Raw genomic sequence first — 24,288 nt, 5'->3', positions numbered from 1 at the left:
TGTTCACCGGGGGGGGGGGGGCAACCCACCCGGGGGAAGCCCATAGGCCTTAGGGGTGCCGCACCAGCCCTTGGTGGGCTGGTGGGACTGCCCAAGAGGCCCTATGTGCAGGAGATAAATAAATCAAATGAAAAAAGGGGAAGTGGGAAGGAAGGGAAGGACTCCACCTTCCAATCCTAGTTGGACTAGGATTGGAGGAGGAGGACTCCCCCTTGGTTCGGCCGACCCCTTGGGGCTCCCTTGAGCCTCAAGGCAAGGCCCTCCCCCTCCCTCCTATATATACTGAGGTATTAGGGCTGATTTGACACAACTTTGCCACGGCAGCCCGACCACATACCTCCACGTTTTTTCCTCTAGATCGTATTTCTGCGGAGCTCGGGCGGAGCCCTGCTGGGATAGATCACCACCAACCTCCGGAGCGCCGTCACGCTGCCGGGGAACTCATCTACCTCTCCGTCTCTCTTGCTGGATCAAGAAGGTCGAGATCATCGTCGAGCTGTACGTGTGTTGAACGCGGATGTGTCGTCCGTTCGGCACTAGATCGGAGCGGATCGCGGGACGGTTCGCGGGGCGGATCGAGGGACGTGAGGATGTTCCACTACATCAATCGCGTTTCTTAACGCTTCCTGTTGTGCGATCTACAAGGGTACGTAGATCCAAATCTCCTCTCGTAGATGGACATCACCATGATAGGTCTTCGTGCGCGTAGGAAAAAAATGTGCTTCCCATGCGACGTTTCCCAACAGGTTCGCCGACGGCGAGGGGGTCGAGATGGGCGAGGCGTCGAGCGGGCTGGTGGGGCGGGTGCGGGTGCGGGCGCTTGTCTGCTGTTTTTTGTTTGGATCCCGCGCCTCCCCGGTCCCTTCCATCGCCCTGATCCGCGCGCCCCATTGCTATCCCACAGACAACAACGCCAGAAATTGACACGTTGAAAAAGGCTGGGCTTGCGTTGGTTTTTCCCTTGAAGAGGAAAGGGTGATGCAGCACAGGAGCAGTAAGTATTTCCCTCAGTTTGAGAACCAAGGTATCGATCCAGAAGGAGGGTCTCGTCAAGTCCAGAGTACCTGCGCAAACACAAACAAGCTTGCACCCAACGCTCCAAAGGGGTTGTCAATCCCTTCAAGATTGTTTTCAAAGTGAGATCTGAAGGCAGAAAGTGCAACGAAGTAAAAAGTGTAAGGCTGAAAATATGGTGTGGAGTAGACCCTGGGGGCCATAGTGTTCACTAGAGGCTTCTCTCAAAATAGCAAGTATTACGGTGGGTGAACAAATTACCGTCGAGCAATTGATAGAACCGCGCAAAGTCATGACGATATCTAAGGCAATGATCATGCATATAGGCATCACGTCCGAGACAAGTAGACCAATACTTTCTACATCTACTACTATTACTCCACACATCGACCGCTATCCAGTATGCATCTAGTGTATTGAGTTCATGACGAACAGAGTAACGCTTTAAGCAAGATGACATGATGTAGAGGGATAATCTCAAACCAATGATGAAAACCCCATCTTTTTACCCTTTATGGCAACAACACGATGCGTGCCTCGCTACCCCTTCTGTCACTGGGTGAGGTCACCGCATGGTATGAACCCAAAACCAAGCACTTCTACCATTGCAAGAATCATAGATCTAGTTGGCCAGACAAAACCCACAACTCGAAGAGAATTACAAGGATATGAAATCATGCATAAGAGAGATCAGAAGAAACTCAAATAAGATTCATAGATAATCTGATCATAAATCCACAATTCATCGGATCTCGACAAACACACCGCAAAAGAAGATTACATCGGATAGATCTCCATGAAGATCATGGAGAACTTTGTATTGAAGATCCAAGAGAGAGAAGAAGCCATCTACTTACTAGCTATGGACCCGTAGGTCTATGGTGAACTACTCACGCATCATCGGAGAGGTCATGGTGTTGATGGAGAAGCCCTCCGTGTCCGAATCCCCCCTCCGGCAGGGCACCAGGACGTGCCCCATATGGGATCTTGCGAAGACAGAAGCTTGCGGCGGCGGAAAAGCGATTGCGATGATCTCCTGATTTTTTCTAGAATTTTTGGGATTATATAGGCGAAAGACCTAGGCCAGGGGACCTCCAGGGGGCCCACAAGCCTGGATGGCGCGACCCCCTTGGCCGCGGGGTGGGGGCTTGTGGGGCCCCTGGGGCTCCCCTGCCTTGGCTCCCAAGTTCTCCGATCTTCTTTCGTTCCAAAAAATCTTTTCGGGGATTTTCGTCCGTTTGGACTCCGTTCCAAAATCTCCTCTCAAAGGGGTCAAAAACATGGAAAAAAGAGGAACTGGCACTTGGCACTGAGTTAATAAGTTAGTCCCAACAAATATATAAAAGGCATACAAAACATCCAAAGTTTGACAAGATAATAGCATGAAACCATCAAAATTTATAGATACGTTGGAGACGTATCACCCCTTCATCATTCGCCGACGGCGACGGCCTCCGCTGCTCCACGTCGGGATCCCACGTCCTTCATCTGCGTGAGGGCGGATCCGCTCTTCACCGGCACCAGCAGATCTTCACCAGCGACAGGAGGTGAGCTCGTGACCCCGCCTTCTACTCGACCCTAGCTCCATGACGTGGGGTCGACGGGGCATGGGGGCCGGCGAAGCTGGGATGGCTGGCGGCGAGGGGGTCGAGGGTAGGCGGCGTGGCGTAGGTTTTGGCGGGGCTGGGTTCGTCGGCGGCGAGGGGGTCGGGGTGGGCGGGGCGTCGTGCGGGTTGGTGGGGCGGGGGCAGGGGCAGGGGCGGGTGCGGGGGTGGGCGGGCGTGGGGCTGAGCGATGGGGAAGACGTGTGCGGGGTGGTCAGGATTATCGGTTCGTTAAGGTAGAGGGCCTTTTTTTATGAACCAGTTGTTTTCTTTATTTAATCGTCTGGTTTACGAAGGGATGAAAAAAATCGATGAAAAGGCTAGCGGTAGGAAGGGGGAGGTCGAACAAATAATACATGTTCATACATTATTTATATGTCAATTGATGGCTAATTGGGACGTCAAGCAGGTCAGCTCGGATAGGACAAGTCGATCCAAATCTTTTTGGACAAGGTTGATATCTGGTTAGGGTTTCTTCAATACAAGTAGCCGAGATTTAACTAAGAGGCATCCAAACAAAGGCCTAATCTAGGTTGCCTTCAGCATTAAACATATGGATTCAACGCGAATCACTGGAGAAGGAAGATGGGGCTTACGTACGAAGGCATGTTTGATGAGCGCCGCCAGAAGATACTTCTTGATGATCCGTGCCTCCTTCACCCCAGTCAATCACCCGCCACGGAGATCGACATGGATCGCTTCTCGGCACCGCTCGCCGATTTCACCTCCATCGGTTGGGAATTTGCTTGCTCGGCCTTCCTCCGGTCGGGGTTTCTTGGCACAGTCGCCGCCGCCTGACGGAGAGGGGAATGAGTCCTAGGTCACGCACGCACTACACCTCGTTTACGAATGGCGATGGAGTGGAACCCGCCCATCGGGCCTAGCAAGCCCAATTTTCGTGACAAAGTTAGGGTTTTTTATTGAACTAATCGGCTGGTTTATCGCCTGGTTTATGAAGGGATTGAAAAAAATCGATGAAACGATGGAAAGGCTGGCGGTAGGAGGGGGTAGATCGAGGTTGAACCATGACGACAGACGACAGATCCCCTTTAAAACGTCAGACCCTAGTCCTAGGAAACAGTGAGCTCCTCCGCGTCCGTTGGAACATCCCCGATGTACGCATCTGAAATTCAGCCCCACGAGACAGGGGATAATTTTCGGTTTATCCTTTAAATGCACCTATATATACTGATCGAAATCTGTATAAAAGAGCGAGGTGGGATTACGTAACATGAAAAAAAGAGGTGCATCCTTGCTGCTAATAAAGAGAGAAAAGGTTCTAAAAAAAGAGGAAGAAGAGGTGCATCCTTGCTGCTAATAAAGAGAGAAAAGGTTCCTAAAAAAAGAGGGAGAAAAAAAGTGTTGGAATGGAGGTTCGAACCCAGTTCTCCTTGGTGGAAGCCACGCGCTCGAGCCACTACGCCAGAGACATGATTATGATAAATGAGGATCTCGGGCTTTAAGAATCATGTGAGACAGCGGATTTGACAGGAAAAAAAACCGAATCGTTTTCCTCACTTATGGGTGGCATGGTGGATAATTTGAGCTCGTGCGTTGCAACGGAAGAGAAAATAACACATGCTCTGAACGTAATATATTTTCACATGGCATCACATTTGTGTTGCCGACGATGGCCTTAGTGTTCACACAACGAAAACGCGTTTGAATGTACAGTCACTCGGAATAAGATGAGAAATATGTTGTTTCTCCCCACGAGGTTTTCCAAATGTGTGCATGTGTGGTTAACGATGTTTTCTTTTTTCTCAATTTGGTTTTAATTTAATGAATGTTTATTGCAATTCGTATCCTCGTCGGAAATAGAGAAAAAAAGACCGTGCACTACAGATTAAGTTTGCACCAAAAATAATATTTAAGAAGTATTCAACAGTTAAAAATAACACCCTATTTAAATTCTACACATTTTTTAATCAAATTTCATATATAACATATAAAGAAGGTAGAGTATCCGATAGGAATGAACATCCCATATAACGCCAATAATTGCTATTGCGAGAAGCATCAAATAATCATATTTACGGCATTTAAATGAGTATGAAACATAAACAATAGACATTTTCAGAATACCACATATAAAAAAGGTATTAAAATATTAATTAAGGTTGCAACCAAAATATAATTATAAAAATATGTTAGATTTGAATTGCTGGTTTAAATGATATGAATATTTCGAAAAACATTTTGAACCTGCTCCTACACCCACAAAAAATCAAAGAGAAAAGAGGACAAAAATAAAAAAGCTAAAACATTTTGAATCTGCTCCTACACCCACAAAAAATCAAAGAGAAAAGAGGGCAAAAATAAAAAAGCTAAAACATTTTGAATCTGCTCCTACACCCATCAAAAAATCAAAGAGAAAAGAGGGCAAAATAAAAAGCATGGATGAGATTCGAACCCAGGTTGTTTGGCTAGACGCGCACCAGTCGAACCACCACAACACCTTTGCAGTCATGATAATATTCAGGATTTCCTGCTGTTAACCTATCCAAACAGCCGGTGTGAACGGACGAACCGTTTTTCTCACTTGCGGGTGGCATGGTGGGTAATTATTCGCAAATTCAGGGGTATATATTATGACGGCAGAAGCAATATCTCCTTTATTATTACGGAAAGACGGAAAATATTTTACGTCCCTCATGGCGCCGACCACGGAGGAAGATGTGTCCGGATCTAGGTCGAGGGCAGGGCGGCGTCGGCGGCGTCGGCGCACCTCGGTGTCCGGTCTGCGGAGGCCCAAGTGGAAGCTGCGTCGTCCTCGCAGCGAGGTGCGCCGACTACACAGGATGAGGTGTCGGGATCTAGGTCGAGGGCAGGGCTATCCGACCGGTTTGCGGAGGCCCAACCAGAAGCTGCGGCGTCATCGCAGGGAGGCAAGAGGAAAGCCTCTCCGGAGAGGTCGTCCGCAGCATCGCAGCGACGCAAGAGGAAAACACCCTTGGAGCCGTCCGAGGACAAGGGGCAGGAAAGAACCGCCAAGAAGCGGGAGGGAACTGACGAGAAGAAAGCCGCTACCAGCAAGGGCGAGCAGGCCGCGGCGACGACCTCAGCTTCACCAGGCGCATCGGATGCCTCCTCCTCCGAGGCTTCCTCTGCGTTCAGCTCTCCTCTGCGTTGCCCTCTTCCCCCCGCCCCTGCCATCGGCGTAGGACGTAACTATGATCCTGCGATGGAGCCTGTCTACGAAGCCTATATGGACTTGAGTTCCAAGTACCATGCGAAAATAAGTAAGTTTCGGACACTTCCTTTTCCTCTTGTAGCCATTATTGAATGCTCCTAGAGATCTTGATATAGTACCCCCTCTTGTGTGCCATCAATATCTTATATTGTGGGACGGAGGGGGTAGAAAATTGGATATCGTATTGCCCTCTTCCGTGCCATCAAGAACATTTCAGCATGCAGTTATGTATGAATGACTGAATACTACAGCTGGAGAACAAGATATGACAGAAACCTGCATATGGAGGAAGAGTATGGTATTGTCCTCCCTCTTGTCAGTGGCAGACAATGCCTCGGTGGGCATGTATGGTTCGATCCTGCTAGAGACAAGATATGGTAGAACATTGTGTATTGACTATTGAGAGGAGTGCGGTAGAGAGTTGTATAAAATGTTGCAACAGTTTGGCTGACACTAGGCACTACTTTGGTGCTAGATGTGGCCCTAACACTCCGCTTTCATTCCATCTGATTAGTAGGGTGTCTTTTTTGCTGAAGATAATATGAATTTTGAACATAATAGACTGATTCGCCATTTTTTGCATGTTAACCTGCAGAGCGCCAACTTCAACTTGTAACACTTGATCGCTCCATGGCTTCTTCATGTATGGTAAATGAGAAATTGCAGAGTGTTCGTGAGTCTGCAACAAAAACAATTCTTCAAGTAGCTAAAGTTGTTCTTGGCTTTTCGTCCTATGTCGGTATGTAACACATTGCCTTTATTTGATCTCTCTCTATCATTTATCTTTATCTAATCTATTATTGCATCTACAGATGGTAAACTCATGGCACGATCATCGGGCTTTCTAATTGATTGGGATGAGAGGAGTAAAGCAGGCACAGTTTTGACATCTGCACGCATAATCTGTTCAAAGCATTCAGCCCTAAGCCAGTGGTCAGGCACAGATGAGTATGCACCTAATGCTGAGGTGAGTTTACAAACAAACGAATTTTGGAATTTTGATCTATGTGCATGCCCATATATTTTTGCACTTACAAGTATGCTAAATGCACATTTATGTTATCTTTTGTATCCATCTTTAGATTGTTGCTCATTTATTGGATGAAGATGATGCTACTGTACCTGCACTATTGCTTCATTATGACAAGCACATCAATATTGCTTTGATTAAGGTTGAGATAGACTTATGTGCTAAGATTCCTAGCTTCAGTGGTGACGTGATCTATGGTCAAGAGATATTTGTGCTCGGTAGAGATGAACGTCTAAATCTGACTATTCATCGTGGACGTGTTCAATTTATGGGCCCAAATAAATTTCAACGCCATCACTATCTGTTCTCTGGTTGTGTGATTAAGCAGGTATAATTAATCGTACATCGTGATCGTCTTGTAAATTACTATTAACTTATGTTGCTTATGGTTCTGATGTTAGCAATTTAATAATTTAGCCTAGCATTGGAGGACCTGTTATTGACTTGAATGGTCAAGTTTGGGGGATGGCTAATTTTCCAGGAACGGCATTTATTCCTTCCTCCATTATATTGAAGTGCTTGGATATGTGGAAGAAATTTCAGTAAGTTTTCTTTCACTGTATGATTTAAGTATTGAGCAAATATCTTGAAAAAAATCGAAACACGACAGATTTTGTTGTGCATTTGTGTTCACCCTGTTAGGAAAGCAACTTATTTGTATTGAAGGCCCAAGGGGCATATATATATTACACATGACTTGAGGTGCAAGGAAAGTAAACATAGACTAATAAGGACTCCTAGACTAATACTAATAGACTAATAAGGACTCCTAGACTAATACTAATACTTCCTAACACCCCCCTCAAATGCAAAGCGTATGCAATAACATTGCATTTGAAGAAGTGTAATACTAAAAAAAATGATAATCCAAATCCGCGTCTTGAGAGTGTCGTCGTAGCATGAAGAGTCTTCAAAACTTGTCGAGTCGCCGAAGGAGATAACGAAGAGATGCCACATCAGAGGTAGACACCGCATCACTTGAAGATACAAGATAAGTATCAAGAGAAGATGGGTTGTCAAAAGAAGATGGCACATTAGAGGAAGACATCGAAGAGATGGCACATCAGAGGAAGACACCGCATCACTTGAAGATACAACATAAGTATCAAGAGAAGATGGGTTGTCAAAAGATGGCACATCAAGAGAATAAAGCATTGTGCAGAAAATCATAGTCCACGACAACCGACAGCGAAAGAAGCTCGGCGGTTAAGGCACGATGGACGTAGACCGACAATGCAAAAGAAGTCTAGAAAATCCTATAGAAAACAACAAGGGCAAGTAGGCCGCAAAAGTTGCATAGAAAGGATCAGGACCGGAGAAAGGCTGACGGACTAAGGTATGGTGGACTCGCATGGCATGAGAAACACATAATATCGACGGATTTGGTGGACGCAGCGGAAAACAAGAAAGCTAAAAGCTAGGAAGCATACATGACACAAAGATGCAAAATCCATCATGTATGCGGAAGACATTGTATTTTTTTAAGCTAAGCTGTGAAGTAGCAGCACGTAAGCAGCTAGCAACAGGTAGCACCACGTAGCAGCAGGCAACACCAGGTGGTAGCGAGTAGCAGCTAGCACCAGCAGGCAACATGGGGTGCAGCGGGAACAGAGCATGCAGATGGAACGCAGGAGAAGAGTAGCACGGGGATCACGTCATGTACGTGGCTTATAGAACAACAACCTAGCAGCAGCAGTGGGAAAGCCAGCTGCAGGCGCGCGTGCAGCAACAGAGCAAAGCAGGCTAGCAGGAACGCAGCAACAGGGCCCTCCTCGACGAGGCCGAGCGCGAGTATGGCTTCAGGCATCAGGGCGCCATCGCCATCCCCTGCCGCGTCGACCGCTTCGTCCACGTCGAGCGCCTCATCGACCGCGACCTCGGCGTGCAGGGCCAGCAGCTCCACGTCGACCGCTTCATCCACGTCGAGCGCCTCATCGACCGCGACCTCGGCGTGCAGGGCCACCAGCTCGTCGACCTGGACTGCGGCGCCACCACCCGATCCGATCTGGAGGAGAAGCAGAGCCGATCCGAAGTGGAGCAACGAAGATCCGGCGGCCGGAGTGGAGGACGGCGGCGGACTGGCGGCGGCGGCGGCAGACTGGCGAGGGTGGCGCGACGACGGTCGTGAACGGCAGTGACGACCAGGGAGGAGATCGGCGCGACGGCGGCTGGGACTGCAGCGAGTATATCGGCGCGACGGCGGCTGGAACGGCAGGATGGCTGAGGTAGCAGCGAAGCCTGCAGGGAGCGCCGGCGTGAGAGGACCGAGCGAGAGGAGCTGGGCGGATCGACCCAGAACAGATCGATCGAGAGGACGAGTTGCAGCGTCCGGAGACCTAAACCTAGGCTCTAATACCATGTTAGGAAAGCAACTTATCTGTATTGAAGGCCCAAGGGGCATATATATATTACACATGACTTGAGGTGCAAGGAAAGTAAACATAGACTAATAAGGACTCCTAGACTAATACTAATAGACTAATAAGGACTCCTATACTAATACTAATACTTCCTAACACACCCCAGTTCAATCTCACGGGCAGAACTTTGAGGTAAAATTACAGTATCAAAGAAGGGACCGGTTTCCCACCATAAACAAAAGGGAGCGAGGTAATTTTAGGATGTGCATGATCTTGTTGTGCACCTGTGTTCACCCTAGTTCAATTTCACGGGCAGAACTTTGGGGTAAAATTATAGTATCAAGGAAGGGACCGGTTTCCCATCGTAAACAAAAGGGAGTGAACTAATTTTAGGATGTGCATGCAAGTAAATTAGATCCTGCATGTGAGAAGCAATTGGCGTATCAAAGTCGTTACGGTGGGTGATGGGGTTATAGTCCCAGGGTAGGGTCATAGGTCTGCCCTATAGGTCCTACCAAAGGACTACCCTTCATAGGGGACAAGGCCCTTAGACAGTTCCGACTGAACTAAGGACGCCCCCATCATCCAGTCGGCGACGATCCACTCGGAGCATATCTAACGTACCGACTGGAATCCATTCTGTACATCGTAACCTCCCAGGAGGGCAACGGTCATACGTTTTCAAACACCATAACTAGCATTTAAGGCTTACGTTACCAGTAACGCCAGCGTTTACTCGCCACTACTCCACCCCTGTCCACCGGGCCATTATGAAGGGCAGCGCACTCTATATAAGCCGCCCTTCACCACTGGTACAGGGGTTGGCACTTGCTGTAATCCCTTAATACACTCGACACAAAGCTCCCAAGAGCACTGAGACGTAGGGCTTTTACCTCCACCGTAGAGGGGCCTGAACTCATACATCCTCGCCGTAGCTAAGGCTCTGCCCATATACTTTCGTACCCCGTACTTCTACTGTCAGACTTATACCCACGACAGTTGGCGCCCACCGTGGGGCAGGCGTCTAAGCGACTTTCGGCGAGTTTGCGATTTCATCTTTTCGTCATGTCATCCGGCGGAGATCTGTGCATGGGTCATGAGATCCTCTTCGGTGCACTCTCCTTCATCGCCGATGATTCGGCATGGCTTCAGGATGCGCCCCTCGACATCGAGACGCTTCCGAGTCGCGGAGCTATGCACTTTTGTGCCGGTTCCTGCGGCGTTCTTCTTCTCCAGCCATCGACCCCGGTGTCGATCTTCGCCCCCGTCACGCGCCGCAACAAGCGATCCGGTCGTTCGCGGCTCCAGCGTTTGGTGCGACACGCCCTAGCGCGACAAAACATGTCCTCTCAAGTGGCGGTGCTCGAATCGGTTGTGGTCCCGCGGTCATCCCAGTGCTTGGAGTCAGTTCCGACTGAACTACCTTCCGAGTATCAGGGTCACGGGCCTGCAGCCGAAGTACTCATGGCCGATTCTCACGAAAGTCCCTCCGGGACTGGTCGGGACGAGCGTGAGATCGGAGAATCATCCGGCGCTCGTCGTCAGCACCCTCGTTCTTCCAGTCGACGCGTTCGCCAGAGCAACGTCGAGGTGTTCCGCACACCCATCCTCAACTTGGCTGCAGCCGCCAGGATCGCTGATTCTCTCCAGCCGACTGATTCGGAGGCTGGTAGAGGAATCGAGCAGATCCGTGCCTTGTTACATACGGCGCAGCAGCAAAACTCGGCGGTCTCCCAGTCGCACAACAAGATCCACAACAGTTCCGTTCAAGCGAACACACATCGGTCGGTTTTCAGTCCCGGCTCTCACCAGCGTCGCAGAGGTGGCAGCCTCTGGAACGATCGTTCCAGGGACCAGAGTCGGAATCCGCTTTCCATTCGGTCTCATCCCGAAGATCGTCGCCGTTCGCATACTCCTCCGCGGAGTGGGCCTTACGGACCCCGGCATTACGATGATCATCGTTCGAGCGGTAACGCGCATGATCAAAGGCCTGATGCAAGAGGGTATATCACTCAGAAGGTTGATAGAAGCCGAGCCCACCGTGATGGTCACGATAGAGATCATCCGAGTGGAAGCAGGACCGTTGTTTCTGGTCCCGAGTGTTTCAGTCGGGCCATTCGCTCGGCTGACATCCCTCCCAACTTCCGATTGGCGACGGGAATCAGCAAATTCACAGGAGAGTCCAAACCAGAAACTTGGTTAGACGACTACAAAGTGGCGGTCCAGATCGGTGGCGGAGATGACCATGTCGCCATGAAACATCTCCCACTGATGCTCGACGGTTCGGCTCGAGCTTGGCTAAACCAGTTAGCTCCATCAAGCATTTACAGTTGGGCAGATCTGTCTTGAGTCTTCATCAGGACCTTCGAGGGTACGTGCAAACGTCCTGCTGGTCTCACAGAGCTTCAGCACTGTGTCCAGAAGCAGAACGAGCCCTTGCGCGATTTCATCCAGCGCTGGACAACCCTCTACCACACGGTGGAGAATGTTACAGAACACCAAGCAGAAGCAGAAGGCTCCTATCAGTCGGCGAGAAGCCTTCTGCTTGGTGTTCTGTAACAATCTCCACCGTGTGGTAGAGGGTTGTCTAGCGCTGGATGAAATCGCGCAAGGGCTCGTTCTGCTTCTGGACGATATAAACGGTAAAATTACCTCAACCCTGATGTAATTTTACAGCAAGGGACGATAGGATTTTTTACAATCACAGAACGGTGGTGGCTTGTTTGGACACTCGTAAGGGTGAAGCATTATATATATATATATATATAGTATCTGTTGGATATTTAGACACAAAGCTTCATTCATCAAATTGTTTTTTTTTTTAATATTTTTGCAAGGTGCATCCCTCGGCTGCATATTGGGATGAAGCTTTCACCCATTAAATTTCTTGATCCAATTCATTTGGAGAGGATCTTTCGTAGGTGTAATGTCGATTCGGGTCTAATAGTTCATGAGGTATATGTTGTCCACTGTTCCTTGTTTTCCTTGAAAATGTACACTTTTCCCTTTGTTGAGTAGTGCATGCCAAATTGAACTGTAGGTGTCTCATGGATCAGTTGCTGGCGAACTAGGAGTTAGACCTGGTGATATCATTTACTCAGTGAAAGGGGAGCACATTGCTACCACAATTGAGGTAATTATCTTAACAGTAATAGCAGTAATTGTGTTATGTTGTTTTGTGAGTAAAGTTGATAGAAAGCATACGTCTCATGTTTATGATCTTAATAACTAACATTTATTGTTCTTGTTGCTGCTATCAGTTGGAGAACTTACTTATGAGAATGTGTGAGAATCATCTTGACAAAGGAGGAGCCATCGGTTCCTGCATGGACATACCAGTAAGTTTATTTTTACCATGTTTGACTGCAGTTTACTTTTAATCTGCTACAAAAAGCCTTATGTTTATCCATAGTTGCAAGACATTTATTAGTAGTTTGACCATACGGAATGAGGGAAATGCAGAAATATGATCCTAAGAAGACGTCTATATACTACTCCCTCCGTCCCAAAAGAACTGTCTCAAGCTTAGTACAACTTTGTACTAGAGCTAGTACAAAGTTGAGACACTTACTTTGAGACAGAGGGAGTATATAAAAGGCACAAGTTTTCATGTAAATCCTTAAAAAGTATTCAGATTATTCTAAATTTTCTCAGATTAGTGTTTGTTACTCTTTTATTTAAGTTAGGAGTCTCCATTTTCCCATTGTGCATGAATTGAAAATAAGATACTGTATAGGTAGCAGATGGAAATGTATTTCAAAAGCCAAAGAAAATAAGGCAAGCAGAATTAACTAACTCAAACTAGCCTTCAGAAGGCTAGTCTAGAGACACCTGAAATAAATGGGGGAAAATAGATTACTGGACACCAAAAGCACATCATTATTTTGTCACATTTTTCTCATGTTTCCTCTCGCCATCCCCCCTTTTTGCATCATGTAGCTTCCCCCACACAGGCATATATCAGGAGCATGAAGAAGTACATTAGCAGAAACATGTTTGCTAGCAGCATCCCATCACATCAGTTATACTGGATACTGCAACATCCCTTGCAATCATTGTAGGAGTTCTTGTTTGTTCATCCTGTTCAACAGCTCTGCTTTATCTGTTTTAGCAGCACACATGCATGGATAATTATCTCACTAGGAGGTTAAAGTCAATATTTCCAAGGCTGCATCTATTTCTTAACTTCCAAACCCAAATCACAGCTGCTAAGCCCAGTGCATGAATTCTTTTACCTTCGGGTGAGAATTTCTCGGCCCATGATTTTTTTACCTGATTGAGGAATAACATCAGCATGAATGAACATAGCAATCTCTCTCCAAACATCCTTAGTACTCCCTCCGTCCCAAAATTCTTGTCTTAGATTTGTTTAGATATGAATGTATCTAGTCAAGTTTTAGTATTTAGATACATCCATTTCTAGACAAAGCTAAGACAAGAATTTTAGGACGGAGGGAGTAGTATTTTTTATCACCCAGCCATTTCCTTTCTATCTTTTGTCTTTTTAATAGCACACCTTTTCTAACAACAAAAAAATGTTTTAACTTTGGTAGATATTTCAGCTTTCTATGTGTGTGTAAAAAACTATCACCATATCTATTATCTATACAGATTTCACTGTAAACCTGCCTTTATAGTTTATTCCCCCAAGACCATGTGGTAACATCAGTAGCAACAGACAGACTAATCTGTTGAGCTTGTGACATACAAAATCCTCTTTATGACACCTGTTAACCATCTCCTAAAACTTCACTGCCATTGATATAGCATTGACTCACTGATTTATCCTTCTTATCACATATATCATAAAGAACAGTGTATTATTGAGCAAATTTTATCACCAATCTATTTAGCCTCTCACTATTTGGTATTATTGCCATTACAAATGATAAGACTTTCTTGCCTTTGAAATTAATATTTTGAACCTTTAGTAGGCTAGCACAAGTCATCTGCCTTCTTTTTCCTTGACATTCTCCTGCTATAAACGTTTCTTGCCTTTCAAATTAATATTTTGAACCTTTAGTAGGCTAGCCTTCTTTTTCCTTGACATTCTCCTATAAACGTTCCTGTTTTTAGAGTTTCCACCACCATTTATTAGGGGTATTTACATTCATTTCCTCATAGTTTTAATAGCAAGAACTGTGTTGAATCGGGAGAGAGGAGTACCTGAATCGAGAGAGGGGTACATTCAGACTCTTCGATCTGGTGTCTGGTGGCTTATGTGAGTTCTCTCTCTGTTGCCTCTCACTGGATCAAGACTGGGTGCTGCTCTTCTAGGTCAGCCACATGGGCTCAAGTGAGGATGGGCATGGCCCATACCGGTTCAACACTCCCCCTCAAGATGGATGGTAGATATCTATCATCCCCATCTTGTCACACGCCAAGTTACAATCCTTTGTTCCTAGTCTCTTTGTCAAGCAATCTACAAACTGTTGCCCAGAGTTGACATGAGTAAGGTTGATGATCCCAACATCAAGTTTCTTAATTAAGAAGCGATCAATTTCCACATGCTTTGTCCTATCATGTTGAACTGGGTTATTAGCAATGGCTATGGCTGACTGATTGTCACACCACACCTTCAAGGGTCCCTTCCTCAGAAGTTTCAACTCGCTCAGTAGGTACTTCATCGAGAGCATCTCAGTATCTCACACAACCCATGAGATAATGCTCTATACTCGGCTTCTGCAGTTGATCTAGACACAACAGTCTGTTTCTTGCCTCTCCATGACACCAAGTTTCCTCCCACAAATAGCCAGAAGCCGATCTTCTATCATCTTGCAACTGGCCCAATCAGAGTCATGGTAGCCAACCAGAGTCATGATAGCCAAGACGTCCACTCTTCGCAAACCACAACCCTTTACCCGGAGTCCACTTCAAGTATCTCAGCATTTTGTGCACAATATCAAGATGCTCACTCCTTGGTTCATGCATGTATTTGCTCACCACACCCACATCATACGTAATGTCAGGCCTGGTATGACACAAGTTAGCCTCTCAACCAGTTTTTGATAATCTTCCTTATTCACCAGCTCACCTGACCGAGCTGTCACTTGATGATTTTATTCAATCGGTGTAGGGGCTACATGACATCCCACCATGCCCATGTCACTCAAGAGATCCAAGGTGTATTTTCATTGGCGCAAAGATATTCCTTTCTCTGTTCGGGCCACATCAATGCCAAGGAAGTATTTTAGGTTGCCCAAATTCTTCACCTCAAACTCATTGCTCAGATACCCCTTCAGTCTCTTTATTTCCTCCTCATCATCTCTGGTGATGATAATGTCATCCACATAGACTGCAAGAATGGTGATCTTCCGATCAGAGAGTGAGTGTCTGTAGAACACAGTGTGGTCACCATTACATTGACCATGCCCCATAGGAAACCAATATTCTTACCGTGTTCATCTTTGCCCCAGGAGCAAACGTCTCATCATAGTCAATTCCATAAGTTCGACTATATCATCTGGCAACCAATTTGGCCTTATATCACTCCACCTTCCCCTCGGGATTTTGCTTCACAATATAGATCCACTTACAACTCATTGCTTTCTTTTCTGTCGGCAATGTTGTCAGCACCCACGTTTTGTTTTCTTCAGAGCTTCCAACTCCTCTATCATCGCTTCACGCCACTTTGGATCTTGCTTTGCAGCCTTCCAATCCTTTGGGATTGACATTGTTTGTAGAGAGGCAGCAAACGCTCTTTAGGAAGGAGACAAAGCCTCATAATACACAAAATTTCCAATGTCATATCATCAAAAGCATCCGGTGGTAAAAGCCTTCTTTGCTGCTTCACGTGTCCCCTTTCGCAACGCAATAGGCAGCTCCACTATGTTAGATGAGCTTGCACCATTGCATTGCTGCTCCCTCTGCACCGACTGCTCCCCCTGCATTTGTGGTTACCACCGTGAATATACCAGACGAGAGTCAGAAGGGTTATGCACTTGTGACCGCCGTCGTGAGTACACCAAGGGACTCTTCTGTAACCGACCCCGAATAGGAACCTGGAGAGTACCAATTGTCAGTGTTGGCTGGACCTGAACTTGCACTCACTATTGGCTGGACATGAGCGCGCACATCACCATCAATGTTAGTACCCTCAGAATCACCGTGAGTAGCCTTCTCCCCCTCTTGACAATCTTCCATAGAGCTTGTTGGCTCACCATAGAATTGCTCAAATTCCCTCTGAAGGTGACATCCATACTTACAAATCTGCGTTTCTTAGAGGGACACCATCATTTGTACCCTTGCTGACTAGAAGCATAGCCCAGGAAAACACACTTCACTGCCCGCGGATCTAGCTTCCCAACAGAAGGTCGGTGGTCACTAACAAAGCAGGTACTGCCAAACAACTTTGGGGGAACAACAAACTTATTTTCTCCAAGTAACAATTCACAGAGATTTCATTCCAAGTATCCTCGAAGGTATTCGGTTGATCGGATATGTGGCTGTCATAATTGCTTCACTCCAACTTGGGCACATTCATGGTAAACATCAACGACCGAGCAATCTCAAGAATATGTCGATTCTTCCTTTCTGCCGCTCCATTCTTGGGGGGGGGGGGGGGTCCGGACAAGAAGTTTAATGAACAATCCCTTGGTCAACAAGAAGGCCCCAAAGGTGTTGTTGACATGCTCTGTGCCATTGTCAGTACTGACCACCTGCACCTGTGCCTTGAACTGATTCTTCACCAAGGCATGGAAATCCTGAAAACAGCTAAACACCTCATCCTTGTGACGCATCAAACAAATCCAAGTCATGTGAGTATAGCAGCGGTCGATAAAGGTAACAAAGTACTTCATTCCATGCATATTGACACCACTGGACTCTTCCATACATCTGAATGGATAAGCATAAAAGGAGATATGCTCCTAAGCCCCTTGCTCACATATGTGGCCCTTGTGCGTTTTACATATTCGCAAGCATCGCATGTCAGCTTGCCAGTCCCAACCGTTTGCCTCGTCTGTCGCTCCTGAATCTCGCAACTGAATTTGTCAAGGATCAAACGACAGTCTAGTTGATCAATGAGAGCACTGAAAGTGACCAAATTGACATGAAAAACTGCAGAACTGAGGATAAGGAGATGGTCGGAATGCACTTTACTGTACCAACCCCTATGACAGGCTGTTTTGAGCCATCAGCAGTTTGTATAGTGCTCGTGTGAGAAGGAGGATGCTTATTGTAAGACTTGAACACACAGGATTTGCCCGCAACATGGTTAGATGCTCCAGAGTCCAGAACCCATTCTGGACCATTCTCATTAGTAGCAAGAGATGTCTTTTCCGGATCATCTTCATCAGTGGAGTCCCAGTGAGCAGTCTCCTTAGCGAGCATTCAAGCCTGCAGTTTGGAGCTGTGATATGAAAGCATGGAGCTCCTCCAACTCAACCCTCAACTTAACGGTCTGACAATCCTTCTCACGTGTCGCCCCCTCAGCTGTTTCCTTGTCGGCCTGGATTTCCTCCACCTTCCTCTTGAGGCTCTCCAATTCCTTCACCATTCCAGTCTTCTCAGCTTCTGCCACAGACGTGTTGCATTTCCCTTTTGGTTCACCCATCTTTACCCGGGGGTAGTTGCAGCAACTCCCAGTAGCAGCAGCAGAGACTTCTTCTCAAACAGCAGTAACAGCCCAGCACCAGCACACAGCAATCTCAGCAGCAAACGCAGCAGAACAACACCACAGCTCGTATCTCCCCGAACTAGCAGCTGCAAAACACCAGCAATTCCTTCTTTCTGCCCCTCAGCTCACAGCTGCAAGCACTAGCAGCAGCAGAACCCATCTAGCCTCCTTTCTCCAGCAGCAGCAGCAACAGCAGCCGCAGAACAGCAGAAGCAGCAGCCCAGTCAAACCTAGCAGCACCAGCCGTTCAGTCCAGACCAACAGCAAACAGCAGCTGCAGCTCAACAACACCTCTTCTTCTCCCCTGCTCCTCCCGCAGCACCTCAGCCTGCGCAGTAAGCAGCACCTCCGGCAGCCACTGTCCCTCCGCCATCAGCAGCAACCCCGACGTGCCTTGCGTCGCGCACGCTTGCAGCCACCTGCAGCCACCGGCATCCTCCAGTCGCGCTGCCACGCGCACGTTCGCCAGCAGCCTGCAATCTCCTTGCAGGCAGCCTCCACCTGCACCCCCGCCGGTCCTCTCCAGCGCGCCTTTACCGCCGTCGCCTGCCCCCTTCCCGTCAGCGACCCCTCCGTCACCGGCATCTGATACCATGTTGAATCGGGAGAGAGGAGTACCTTCAGACTCTTCGATCTGGTGTTCGGTGGCTTATGTGAGTTCTCTCTCTGTTGCCTCTCACTGGATCAGGACTGAGTGCTGCTCTTCTAGGTCAGCCACATGGGGGCCACATAGGCTTAAGTGAGGATGGGCATAGCCCATACCGGTTCAACAAACTGTTTCTTTTTTGACTCACAAATGGTATCCCAATTGTCCTGGTAATATGTTCTATTTGTCCCAGCGCTTTGCTAGACAGTGTTCAGAAATAAAAGCATACAGCAAGTAGGGATGTTGGATAACTGGGATTAATCAATGTATTCCTGCCATCAGTTTACATTTATATCCCTGGTAGATATCAAGCCTTCTCATGATTTTTTTTATCTACTTTCTCCTAGTCAGTTACATGTGTTCTAAGATGTAGTAACAGCTGCCCCTAGGTATTTGATTGGAAAATTTCCTATTTGATGATTGAACATGTTTGCATGAGAAAGGGCTAGTTCGTCATCTTTCCCAATAGTCATTATGTCATCTTTCCCAATAGTCATTCTCTCACCTTGAGCTAAATGGCTAAATTAATTTTTTGAACATACAACAGAAGCACCATTTTCTGGAATCTGTATTTTGGAAGAAGGATGAACATCATATAATCAGTCTGTAGGGATATTGCATGATCAACTTTTGGAAGAAGGGTGACTATCACATAATCTAGCCCCCTAGCATCAAATTTGTTGTCGCAAAACTCTTGAGAGCAGGAGTGTATGCATCACATAATTTGAAAATATCCCCTTACGAAAGAAAATCCATAAAAGTTCCATCAAGACCAGCAGTTCTGTTAGATTTCATTTTGAAAAGAGCATTCCTTTTAGTTTCTTCTTCAATAAATTGATCTATTTCAACATGGTTGATGTTTGATTGTCTCTGCACTGCTAAAAATACTAGTTAGATCCCTGTGCGACATTTGATCGAAAGATGATGTGTGTAGTTTCTGACAATATTGTCATGCGTGTTCATCGTCTTCCTATGCTATACTCTTTCGGTTTGTTTTCTCGTCTTCCTATGCCAAACTCTTTTAGTTTGTTTTCTCGTAGCAAAGCGTCTCCTTATCCAATCTGTCTACTTCCCTGATCTTCTACCACATCCCGCTACCACATCGCATCCCCCTGCCTAGCCCTCGACTCATCCTTGTGTTATCTTGCCTGCATTAGCTCTTGTCCCTACACCGTCTAGATCATCTCTACCGCTACCTGCCGCTTTGTCACCCACCTGCTTATCCTCGCACTGCTAGGCGACACCTCTTCTCTCATGGCATGACAAGGCACAATAAGCAATCTGGGCCACATCCCCCCCCCCCCCCCCCCCCCAATCGAACCTACCATCACCCATTACATTTGAGCCAACCCAGGTATTGCAGCTCATTAAATTTGGCCTTTTCATTCTCATATTTTGGAGCAGCTTACTAATATTCTGTATAACAATGTCATATCGTGCAGCCCCAAGGCTTTTTAAAATACCTATGTCACAACAACACATTAAACATTACACATAAATTTAGCCATTCCATTAATCGAGCTAAGTGCAATTGACCTATTCAATCATAGTTTACCAAGATACAACGAGGAATTCTTTCGTGCATGAAAACAATGAAATGTTTGTTGACCAAGCAGAGAAACTTTCTGAAGAAAACCTTTTGCAACCATAAATTTAGCTATCCCGATGTCATACTAAAGGAATTGTATTGCACATTGCACGTATTGTTACCTACCAGTCCTCTCATTTTTTCAGAACGGACCCCTAACTGAACTGAACATTTGTGTATGTTAGAAGCCAAAAGTAGTTCAACCAAAAAATCTACAGCCTGATACTCGACTGACTAATACTGCTCATTAATTACTATCCAAAGGGTAAAGAAAAATGAATAAAATTTTAAAGCAAACTAACTTTAGTCCAGAGATATATTGCCTTTTTAAATCTGTACAACCACACAATGTAACTCAGTTTTTTGTGATCGAAATATTAGGAAGCAGATTAACTGCAACTGCTAACGACTAGTACAGATGCCGTAAGGCCTTGTACAATGGTAGATGCTTAAGGAGGTGCTTAAAAAATAAAACCCGATTTTTCTGAAGCACCAGTACCTATTTCTATAGGAGAGACGCATAACTAAGCGTCTACCCTATACAAATAAGCACCGGTGCTTAAGGAAAGCCTGGTTTATTTTCTTAAGCACCTTCACTAAGCACCTTGCATTGTACAAGGGCCTAACCATCTATTTAAGTCGACCAGTGCTCCTTGGTCGAATGTGAGATGCATAATATAGGTTTGCTCATTTTAAAAATATATTTGCTTTTGGTGTATTTTGACAAACTAATGTGCATCTTTTATCCACTTTCAGTTACAACCAAGCTAAATGAGTTGAATCGAATTGAAAATGTACACAGAAGTAGAACTCTAGTAAGCTACAGCCTTAGTCCTTCAAGTGACACTGAAAAATACCCTCAAACCCTAGCAGTCACAACTCCTCTCTCTGAACACAAGATCAAGAATTTCAAAAAAGGACTATTTGGCGATGACTCATGTGAGCCTTTTAACCATTTCAGAAGCTACATCATGTTTGTGAAAACCATGGACATGTTATAGGTAAGAAACAAAATTGAAACCATCTTTAACATAAGCATGGGCTGGAGGATCGGACCTTTTTCCATTTTGTTCTAGGGGGCTCCCCAGTTTTGCGTTGCAGCAGCCTACCATGACCTATGTTAGCATGAAAAATTCAGCCCCGCTGACCTGCAAACAAAGTAACATGAGCACAACTGAAGCAAAAAAGATCACAAGATGAAAAGATAGATCAGCATTATAGACAAAAGACATGAGAGATGGTTGAATAAAATAACTCTTTCTGCTCAATCTAACATAGCAGAGTATGCAGGACTAAAATCACTGCACATATCTAATCTATTATCTGTAAGATTCAATAAACTAACAACCATGCTGAACACATTTTATTCACAAAATGCAACAAGGTTTTAGATTTTAATGCTGAGCGAGCACACCCCAATAGGTACATAATTTACCTGCTTTACATGCTATTTAGATATTTGGATTTCTTTGGAGGCAGGATCTTTAAGAAAGGAATCTGTTTGGTTCAAAACCAACATAAGGCAAACTGGCATTGTTCTATCCACTAATTGCAGTGCATTAGTAAGAAAACTGAAACTTCTTAAACGGTTCCTTGCACAAGTGAAGTAGCAGGTTTCCTTGCTCCAGATATAAAGAATGAATTCAAAAGATTCTGTGGACTGAATTCTTTTTTCATCCCCAGGGACGTTGCTGTGCTCACAGAAACAAAGATTAATGAATAATGTTAATCAAAGATGGGAATCCAAATATTCAGCTACAGCAGAGGACTTGTGAACGTGTGTTTTGCCTATAGAAATCATTAGTCAGTTGCATTTTTATGCGAATTTCAGCCCCATTAATATTTTTTTCACCGTTTTCAGATGTAATATTCTTTCTTTTTCTACTACGCTAGCTATCCTACTGAATACTCTGCGTTGTGATCACCTTTCAACGGCGAAGCGTTTTTTGGTACCAGTATAATTCTTCCTCAGCAAGAAGTTTTGCAACTAAACTTGAAATTATTTTTTTGTAGGAGCTAGCATAGAAGGCTATTTTCGTGTTCCTTGAAGAGTTACCAATTTAATTGGCTCATGTTTAAATAACCATTACTTATTTTTCTAGCTGCCCCGTCCACACACACACCCATTGGCACTGGTAGCGCGTGCTCCCCACATGGGTCGAGACTGGTAGCGCCTGCTCCCCACATGGGTTGAGCCGCAGGCTGTGCCACATGTTGTCTTAACCTGCCGTTGAGTTTTTGAAAAAAGAACAACCCTGTGCTTGGAAGTATTATGTGTTTTTTCCTCTTTTATTTGTATTTTATCAATATCAATAATATCTTAACCTGACTAGCTTGTGCCAAGTTCACTTAACTAGTCTTGAAAATGAGGATGTTGGAGCCAACAGCTTAGATGTGAATATGGGTGGGCTGTTATATGACTGAGATCTATCGTTCTTTTCCATTTCTACATGCATGCTTCCAATCCTATAAAGTACCTATTGCTTTGTTTTTTTTAACGCTTTGGACTTTGTGATTTAGGGTTATAGAAGGCCCTGAATCCTCTGCCTTCCTTTTTGAAAAAAATCCATTTTTATTTTCATTTTCATAGAGCACTCATTCTGTGAACGTAAGGGATAGATTTCTCTGCAACCTTTTTAAACCATTTTGACGGCTTGGTGAAATCTCCACTAGAGCATCTCTTATATTAGCACCCATACATCTGCTTTTCTCATGATATCTATCTGATGAAGTTTCAAAAGAGTTGGAATGTTTAGTACTTGTACCTATCAAATTTCTCTTGCTTGACTATGCATGTTCTTATCTAATAAATTTCTCTTTCAAAGCCGTCTTTCACCTTTAACTTGTCTTGTGACCGGGAAGGCTCATGGTCCTTCTAGGTTGCTCAACATTGAGTTGTTTTTCTATCCTTTTGTGTTCCACCACCTTCTGTCCATCATTTATAGCTTCAACATTTACTTCAGTCTTCTTAAGACCACCTTTCCGTGTCATGATCATACCTTCTTTACTAGTCTTCCTGTTTTTGTGTATACTCTACGTATGGTTCGCATTCTTCCTTACCTTAGCAGCTCAAATGAATGACCAACTTCATTCTTTTCACCAGTCCCACATGACCTTAGCAGGAGCAGACTTGGATTTGGCATGAGTAGGTTTTGGGTACAGTGTTTATCAGAACAAGAGTAGAAAGCATTCTTAGAGCAAAATATTGTCCCTACTCAGCTACTCTTATAATTTTTTGAAGCTTTCTTAGATTCTTGTTGGAGTTCTTTTTTCCTTCTTTTGACCATCTCTGTATCTTTTGCATTGTTTTTCAATTTACAGGTTGGTATATTGCACGTGCGGAAAGGGCGCAAAGATCCGAGGCGCAGGCGCACTTTAAGTTTGAGACTAAATGTAGCAGAAGGCGTAGAGGTGTTCACAAGTGGTATGCATCCTTTCAACTAGTACGAAGCTTCTAGTAAAAGGCATATGGATTTGGGGCTCGGGCTAATTGGGTTGTATGTTTTATGTTTGTATATATCTACATGTGTATTTTCGTCCGTTCATTTCTATATGAGATAGATGTTTTAACAATGAAATTCCGCTTTCCAGGTATTTTATCTGTCGAAGTATGAGATACTTGTCAGTTGTCACTGCAAAGAGAGTGCCTATTTGATTGATGAATATGGTGGGATAGGCATTTTATCCCCTCCCCCCTGGATGCTAAATACATTACATTTTAAATAAAAATTGATCATATATCTGTTTATTTTATTGGAGTCGGTGTCTTGCCTAGAGTGCAACTGTCGGGATGAAGGTTGTAAGTAGTTTATGCATGCATGGAGTAGCAAGGAGACCAGGGTGCTCTGCTCTGCTGTGACACTGGTTGTGGCCTAAATAATCGGTTTCGGGGCTGTTGGTTAAAGTTAAAATTTACGACAACTTTGTTGTGGGGCTACCTTTATACTTCCTTCGTCTCAAAAATCTTGTCTTAGATTTATCTAGATATGAATGTATATAGTCATATTTTAGTATTTAGATACATTCATTTATAGATAAACTTAAGACATGAATTTTGGGACGGAGGGAGTACTACAGTAGTTGACGACGGTTTTATGGACATGTGCTTGTATTGGATAAGCTGATTATACCGAAAAAGGCTTTCACCGTGTTTTATAAATAAAGCCATAAAATCCTCCTGCTGGAGATACCGACCATACAAGGTAGGCACAAGTAGCTAAACAGGGAAACAAAAAG

General features: G+C 45.3%; 1 protein-coding gene across 1 annotated transcript; it reads left to right on the top strand.

The window, feature by feature from the left end:
- Positions 1-5,777: 5,777 nt before the first annotated feature.
- On the top strand, positions 5,778-23,973 carry LOC123432249 (serine protease HTRA2, mitochondrial-like). The gene is made up of 10 exons (XM_045115379.1): positions 5,778-5,860; positions 6,407-6,550; positions 6,624-6,778; positions 6,894-7,169; positions 7,259-7,383; positions 12,039-12,156; positions 12,242-12,334; positions 12,462-12,539; positions 23,374-23,476; positions 23,644-23,973. The coding sequence occupies exons 1-10, from the start codon at positions 5,803-5,805 to the stop codon at positions 23,664-23,666; spliced, it is 1,173 nt and encodes a 390-aa protein (XP_044971314.1). The 5' UTR covers positions 5,778-5,802; the 3' UTR covers positions 23,667-23,973.
- The last annotated feature ends 315 nt before the right edge of the window (positions 23,974-24,288 follow it).

Source organism: Hordeum vulgare, chromosome 1H (genome assembly GCF_904849725.1).
Source record: "Hordeum vulgare subsp. vulgare chromosome 1H, MorexV3_pseudomolecules_assembly, whole genome shotgun sequence".
NCBI lineage: Eukaryota > Viridiplantae > Streptophyta > Magnoliopsida > Poales > Poaceae > Hordeum > Hordeum vulgare.
Note: the sequence above shows the minus strand (reverse complement) of the source record. Positions and strands in the feature narration are given on the sequence as shown.